The 8,482-nt window shown below is 40.9% G+C and overlaps 1 protein-coding gene across 2 annotated transcripts; it reads right to left on the bottom strand.

The window, feature by feature from the left end:
* Nucleotides 1-4,404: 4,404 nt before the first annotated feature.
* LOC124259412 lies at nt 4,405-8,450 on the bottom strand. Of its 2 annotated transcripts, none has more exons than XR_006893830.1 (3): nt 8,394-8,450; nt 5,319-5,416; nt 4,405-5,058 (listed from the first exon to the last, which is right to left on the bottom strand). XR_006893830.1 is itself a non-coding variant. In XM_046693555.1 (3 exons), the coding sequence occupies exons 1-3, from the start codon at nt 7,204-7,206 to the stop codon at nt 4,618-4,620; spliced, it is 588 nt and encodes a 195-aa protein (XP_046549511.1). In that variant the 5' UTR covers nt 7,207-7,376; the 3' UTR covers nt 4,405-4,617. The 2 variants fall into 2 exon arrangements, 1 of the variants encoding a protein (XP_046549511.1); XM_046693555.1 differs by lacking the exon at nt 8,394-8,450 and adding an exon at nt 7,158-7,376.
* Nucleotides 8,451-8,482: the final 32 nt, after the last annotated feature.

Here is an 8,482-nt window from a genome sequence, read left to right as displayed (position 1 = left end):
TTAGCCTGGTGCCTTGTGTGATGTAACCAACTGTGATGAGTTTCCCAGACATGCAGTGATATTCATGCATTCAGCATCATGGGTGGAGGGTCATGTTTACATCACGTGACTGTCAGACATGGATCACACCAGTGTTTCAATAAATACAAAGCATTGGGTATGGGGATCCCATGGGAATCCAACCCGTGAAGGTCCGGGGTAGAATTGGTCTTTAGCAACCATGTTTGTCATAAGAAACACTTAACAACGGGGGTTGGGTGGTCAGGCTCCCTGACTTGGTTGACACATGTCATCGGTTCCAAATTGTGTAGATCAATGCTCATGCTGTTGATCACTGGATTGTCTGGTCCAGACTCAATTTTTACAGACCATCGCCATATAGCTGGAATATTGCTGAGTGCAGCCTTAAACAACCAACTAACCAACCCATGGTGTTGCTCTGAACCTTTAGGTCCACGACCTGGACCACCTGCCTCTCCTGATATTGATTGACACAGGTTCAGCCATTTTGTTTTGAGTTTGCCATTTTTGTACAAAGATGTACAGTCATGTTTAGTTGTATGCAAATAATTATGATTTCAATAAATAAAAAACACACTACGCATGTACTTCATATTCGTTTGTTTGTCCAGATTTGAGTGAGTGAGTGAGATTAGTGGTATATATTCCAGCAATATCAATGCGTGGAACACAAAAATGGGCATCATACATTGTACCCAGTCCAGATTTGAACTGGTTGTGTCTTACCCTTGGAGTTTCGCAGCTTTTTTCTTGGGAGTCCATGCACTGATGACATACGTGCTTGTAGTGTGAGGAGTGTTACATATTAACCCGCCTGTGAAGGTCCGGGTTAGAATGAGCCTTCAGTAACCCATGCTTGTCGTAAGAGGCGACGAACGGGGATTGAGTGGTCAGGCTCTCTGGCTTGGTTGACATCTGTTTCCAATTGTGTAGATCAATGCTCATGCTGTTGATCACTGGATTGTCTGGTCCAGACTCAATTTTTACAGACCATCGCCATATAGCTGGAATATTGCTGAGTGCAGCCTTAAACAACCAACTAACCAACCCATGGTGTTGCTCTGAACCTTTAGGTCCACGACCTGGACCACCTGCCTCTCCTGATATTGATTGACACAGGTTCAGCCATTTTGTTTTGAGTTTGCCATTTTTGTACAAAGATGTACAGTCATGTTTAGTTGTATGCAAATAATTATGATTTCAATAAATAAAAAACACACTACGCATGTACTTCATATTCGTTTGTTTGTCCAGATTTGAGTGAGTGAGTGAGATTAGTGGTATATATTCCAGCAATATCAATGCGTGGAACACAAAAAATGGGCATCATACATTGTACCCAGTCCAGATTTGAACTGGTTGTGTCTTACCCTTGGAGTTTCGCAGCTTTTTCTTGGGAGTCCATGCACTGATGACATACGTGCTTGTAGTGTGAGGAGTGTTACATATTAACCCGCCTGTGAAGGTCCGGGTTAGAATGAGCCTTCAGTAACCCATGCTTGTCGTAAGAGGCGACGAACGGGATCGAGTGGTCAGGCTCTCTGGCTTGGTTGACATCTGTTTCCAATTGTGCAGATCGATGATCATGCTGTTGATCACTGGATTGTCTGGTCCAGACTCGATTATTTACAGACCGCCGCCATATAGCTGGAATATTGCTGAGTGCGGCGTGAAACTAAACTCACTCACTCACTACATATTAACACAATAAACCACTGAGTGGGATCCACTATATGCTGAAGGGGAACTGTTTTTTCACACACTAATTACTGACCGATAATACCAAACACCAATCATGAACTGTATTTAGTAGTGTGTACAGATTATTTTAAGGTTATTTGTCTTCAATGTATCCGGGTTTATATCAGGATAATCTTTTTAAAAAAACATCGCTTGTTTAGAACTTTATTTAGTGCGTGAGAAGATGTATTTAATTAAAAAAACAGAAGAGCGTCTATTTAAGTTGCAAACTGACACCGAACCTACATACACATATTTGTGATGGGAGATGCGCAGGTTAGAGTTAACTTCATTGAATCAGTTTGTTTGTACAGATTTTATTCAGTATTGAAAGGGACTGGGCTGAAATTATTCAACTTATTAAAGCCCTCTCCCGACAATTACATCTAAAACATACATGTAATGGACACTGAACAGAGGCAAGACATATTACACATTAATTGAAAACCTTACTAAGTACAATGAATTTATGGACTTGACTAAAAATATTGTCATTTATAGTTTGTTGCAGACTAAGGCTGTCCTACAGAATGGTGTTAATATCAAGACTAACTTTTGGGATTTCAAAGCCTTGTATTAATTCAAACCGGCAGCTGCCATACTTTGGAAATTTTGAAAAGAAATGATTGGCATCTTCCACCAGAGCACCACAGAGGCAAGCGTTACTTTCAGATATATTGACACGGAAAAGATCAGAAAACTACATGAATGTCTTAACTTAGTGTGTAGAATATTAATCTTCCTTTCACAAAAAAGGAAATATTTAGGAACTTTATCTAATTTTTCAGATAATTTAAATTTAAACGATGGTAATGAATTGGTACATTTTACTGTGGGGAAAAGGTTATTCCATAAAAAAGCACAATCACAGGTAAATGACTTATGGAGAACTGTGGTTCGAAACTTAGCGAAATAAAACTAGTTACGCAAATTGTATTGAGAAATAGTTTCAGTAGATAATGGAAGTAAGTCTATAAGATAATCAGGAGCTTGCATGTTAACAATTTTGTAAAATGTACAAAGTTTCTTATGTGTACGTCTAACTTTTAAAGGTAATTAACCAGTTTCACTATACAAACTAGCTCTTGAAGCAAATTTTGGCAGACCGGTTACAATTTTTGCTGCTTCAAGCTGAACCATTTCAAGTTTATCACAAATATCTGCGGCACAATTGTCCCAGACCTCAGGAGCATATTCTAAGATGGGTCCAGCATAAGCCAATCAATAAGTGGAGGAAGGTCACTTTATTTTGCTAGAAACAAATGTCCCCTCACCCGACAGAAGGGTGTGTGAATGAGTTTAGTTGTACCCCGATTTTAGCAATATTTCAGCATTATCACGACGGGGGACACCAGAAATGGGCTTCACACAATGTACCCGTGTGGGGAATCGAACCGGGCTCTTCGGTGTGACAAGCGAACGCTTTAACGACTAGGCTACCCCACCGCCCCTACCGACAGAAGGCGGACACGGGTCACTTGAAGTGCACAGAGGCTGGGCGTTCTGCCCGGATCGTGATAAGTGGAGATAGACTTCAGACAGTGGAGCACAACCACATACATCCGAATCCGAACTTCATCTTCGAAGTGGATGCTTTAATGTCATTCACACATGTTTGAGTGTGTGTCATGGTTCAAAGTACACTTAAAATTGATTTTTTTTTTGTCCTGAGGTTCTCAAACTTTTTTCAGTTCACACTTCGGCGCGAGCTTTAGGCCGCTTTTAGCAATATTCCAGCAAGATCACGACAGGGGACACCAAAAAGGGGCTTCCCTAAGAGGATACCCTACCGTCACGGAATGTTAGAAACCTACATGCCCACATCAATATCCCTTATTCCTTCAGTGTGTGGATCTCTGTTAATTTCCCACAGCCGTTTCCTCTGGAATATTGCTAAAAGGCGTAAATTCTATACTGTTTCTCTCATGTAACATAGACGGAATTGACAGGTTTCCTTTACAGTGTCTAAAGACATTGAGGTACTTGCTATATATGCCACCATCAATAGCTTATTTCCCCTTCTTTAGGTAGGAGTGAGTTCAGTTTTACGCTGCACTCAGTTTTCCAGGTACATGGCGGCGGTCAGTAAATAATCAAGCCTGGATCAGACAGTCCGTCTTCTCTTATAGATATCCCACATGTGTACAGTGTGCAGTTTCTGGTTTTATTTCCGCCGTCAGTTTAGTTGGAATATTGCTAAAATCAGCGTAAATTCCATGATGATCCCATTCACTGCTTCCTTCATGTGACATAGACGGAACTGACAGTTGTGTAACAGTGTCCGTTAGAATGAAGCACCTATCACTTTATGCTACATGTCTTAGCCCAAAGCGCCATCACAGACAAAGTATTTACTACATATGCTAACTATATATACCACTGTCCCATCATTAGCCTATCTTCCCTCTTTTACGAGCAACTGCTACTACACCATCAACTGTCTGAGTAACACACATAGGTACATATATATACTTGATCCTGTGCATGCAGATAAGACCCGAAACTCTGAACCAGACACGCTTTAAATGTTGTCGGCATCTCAACAGACCACTGTCTAACTCTGTACATGCCAAGGGAAACAGAAAACAAACAAGTTCACGTTTCATTCATTCCATTTAATGTCTGCATTACCAAACTGGCAGCAAGAGACATAGGTTAAAGGAATGGTGAAATGGCAATGCTTTTGAGAAATAGCACATTACAAGCAAAACAGGATTTGTATATTCTTTTAGAGTGAATGAATTACAGTTTCGTGATTTACAAAGATGTATAGCGTCAGATAATATGTACAAGTTCAAACAAATCACATTCAATAAACGGACATCAAAATAGGTTTTACAATACATGTGTATTCTTTCACACAGGGAGAATCTGGTTCTTGCTTCCTGTGATGTTCCTGACACATTGCACAACACGAACAAAGACGGACTTGTGTCCAGAAGTGTCTTTTACACGGCATTTGACAACAGGAACGTTTGTGGGTTTCACTTTGTGTTTGGAGACAACAGTTGCCAGTCTTGTACGGACACTGGTGAAGAAACGCCTGAGCTTCCCGGCTTTTGGGGGCAGAGCCGGGGGGACCAGTTCTCCTTGGACGAAGATGGGTGGTGGGAGAAGTCGCGAAAGCCTGTAGTGAGCGGCGGCCGTGGTGACGGCGTTGTGGATATCGATGAGTGAGTTGCGCACGCTGGGGTGGTGATCATTGCTGACGAAAAGCTCAGACATCTGGGTCCAGCCACGGCCAACCTCTCTCTGTAACAGCCACAGATTTCGCTTGCCTCTCTTGGTCTCAGTCACCTGTTAGAAAAACGACATACATTCATATTCCACACATCTTTACAGCAAAATGTTTTAGATGTCATTTTATCTTAACAAAGACATGAAAATTGGAAAATATGTTACTTGGCAAATTTGTTTAAAGCTTTAGGCCCCTTTAACTGCAAATGAAACATGCAACTCAATATTTTGAAAGGGAATCTCGTTCCACTACAATACAGTTTTATTTGGAGGGGAATACCGTGCTACAACATTCCTTGCATACAGGCCACAGAACGTACCTCATGTTCGTGGAGGATGGCAGTCCGGAGCAGATGGAGCCAAAGACGGATACAGTCAAACTCCTCCAGAAGTTCACTGGTAAACAGATGCTTCAGATCTGGAAGATGAAATAAGTCTACAGTCTTCAATTATCCTTCTCAGCTTGAAAAACGAAACGCTTCTTTAAAGGGGCACTGATGCGAAGTGATTTTTGCTCCGAGCTAACGTGTTAATTGTCGTGTTCGGCTGCCGCGCGGGCAGTGCTTGCTCTCTAGACCGTGACAAACACCGGGACTGGGCAGCTGACCACCTTGGCAGACTTGTCATTCGAGCCGTCGCGACGGGGAAATCCCCTTTCTGTTTTCTGAACGCTGATTGGTTCGTTGCACCCTTATCTACCCAGACCACAAACACGGACGACAATCAACATGGCTAGTTCACAGGATATCGTATGCAGATGCAAAAACACTTGTACTCGTGTATCGAAGAGAGGAACATGTCCGTGTCGCGCCGCCGGGAAACTGTGTTCAAGTTTGTGCTCATGCGGATGGATGGTACCATGCGTCAACAAACCCGATTGCCAGCCCCCGAAGTTGAAGTCGATCGACGTCAGGGATTTCACCGATCGTGATGTCATCAGCACGGCACGAGACGTACGTTATATGTTGTTTCTTGTATATATATATATATATATTCACATGATGCAAGGTTATGCACACACAGGTATTCGTATTAGTTCACCTAAACGTCGAAAAGCATTATTTATGTCACTTATCTTCATGCCAATTGAAAATTAGAAATTCGATGACACTAATAATTTCATAATGATATTCATCATATATATTCTCTTTTCTGTTTATACTGTGAAATATAGTTGTTTAACCAAACATAAATATTTGTTTTGCCAAAAGGTTCTTGCAAAATGTGATTGCTACAACATTCCACTTGCTGATAATCACTAGATTACCTGTTTGACGATACACACTTTCTGGTGGAAGGAAGCGTGTTATTATTTTAACTTTCTAACAAATGTAATTGCAGGATATGGATGGTGACATCAACCACACCCCTCCTCAACACAACCCCACCAAGAAGAGAAAGAGGAAGACTGCAGATGGTAGCCGGGTGCGAAGAAGGCTCAATGTCGACCAATGTTTTAGTTTGTCTATAAGCTTTGTCACATTGTTGCATTTACCATTATGAAATCTATTTTAGCTAATGATACAGACTGTTTATTATTTGGCCTGAATGTTTTGACTTTATTGAAATGTGTTTCACTTCAGTCTAAACTCCTCTCCATCAGACATCAAATAGATATCTACATCACCACTCACGTGACCTATTTTAATTTATCATCACCATTGACGTTTTCTCCAGAAAGGAGACATTGAATGAAATTGATTTCAATCCTGAAATAAATTTATCTTACTTCAAACAAATGTAATTGCAGGATATGGATGGTGACATCAACCACACCCCTCCTCAACACAACCCCACCAAGAAGAGAAAGAGGAAGACTGCAGATGGTAGCCGGGTGCGAAGAAGGCTCAATGTCGACCAATGTTTTAGTTTGTCTATAAGCTTTGTCACATTGTTGCATTTACCATTATGAAATCTATTTTAGCTAATAATACAGACTGTTTATTATTTGGCCTGAATGTTTTGACTTTATTGAAATGTGTTTCACTTCAGTCTAAACTCCTCTCCATCAGACATCAAATAGATATCTACATCACCACTCACGTGACCTATTTTAATTTATCATCACCATTGACGTTTTCTCCAGAAAGGAGACATTGAATGAAATTGATTTCAATCCTGAAATAAATTTATCTTACTTACTGTAAGCTAAAACTAACCTGGAGCTGTTCTTGCCCCTCGGAGCCAGTCGCGGCCACAATAAGTCATTTTCAACACTTGATTCACAGTAAAAGTCGCAAAAAGTCAGAGCAAAAATCAAGCGTGTTGACATTACCGAGTAGATGTCGGAGTGATTGTCATGACGTCACGTCATTGTTACATCACGTAATTGTGACGTCATAGCACCACGGGAGGTAACTGGATTGAATAAAGACACGCATACCACTAAATCTAACAATACATAAGGGTCATACACTAGTGCCCAGCTGCTAAATACTACAGAGAGTGTTGGGTTTTTTTTCGAATTACTGAAGACATGTTTCCCTGAGCAAGACACATAAACTGTTTTACTTGAAATAAGTACATTTTAATGACAGAACATGATATGTCGCCTGTTTCATGAACATAATTCATTCAGGTTACATTGTGTAGCTACGGGCACTACTGTCTGTTCTGACACACCCGCTTCACATGCGCGTTATTTATTGTAATAACATCTTCAGTGTCAGTAGGATGTGACCTCCGGGCCACCGTATATTCAACACCTAATTCCTAAATATCGAGATAATTTCAGGACTACAAACCAGGTATCTTCAGTTGAAATTGTATATGTTTCCTGAATTCACACCTCCACCTGGTTTGAAATTATTTCAATCCGTCGATACATTCAGAAGCACTGATTCTTCATGACACGTGGCGCCATAGTCTTCTGTTAGATATCCCACATGTGTACAGTGTGCAGTGTCTGGTTTTTTTCCGCCGTCAGTTTAGTTGGAATATTGTTAAAATCCTTCATGTCACCACGAGATGATCCCTGCAACTGAACCTTCTAGTAGTGGCTCAGTGATGGTGGGGGTGGGGTGGGATTGTGTGGGTTTGTTTTTTTTGTTGCATTTCCAATGACATCAAGTTAGATCTCATTACAGTACTGGGGGCAATCAATGGTCAGAGTTATAAACATGAATTACTGGATACCGCCAGTTTTTGATATTTTGATAACAACCCTTGCCAGTCCTCCATGGATGGCAACGCTAGACCTCTCCGTTCTCGAACCATCATCGTCCATTTACATAGCAACGCCATCGTAACATTACCATAGCATAGGGACTTTCTTGAGCTATACTTGTTGATATTCATTTTTCTGTGTATTCTTCTCAGATTGCAAGGGAATTGTTACCAAATTTCAGTTTCAGCTTTGTGTTGGTTTTGACCAGAGTAAAATATGGTACAGTTACCGTTTAAATACGCGGAATGTTGCTTACTACTACCAGGGAAAATCTACAACGTTATATAGTCTCCCTGCTAATACTATGTGAATACGAAT

Source organism: Haliotis rubra, unplaced genomic scaffold (assembly GCF_003918875.1).
Source record: "Haliotis rubra isolate DU_JTF1 unplaced genomic scaffold, ASM391887v1 Scf72, whole genome shotgun sequence".
Taxonomy (NCBI): Eukaryota; Metazoa; Mollusca; class Gastropoda; order Lepetellida; family Haliotidae; genus Haliotis; species Haliotis rubra.
This window is presented reverse-complemented; position numbering and strand designations above follow the sequence as displayed.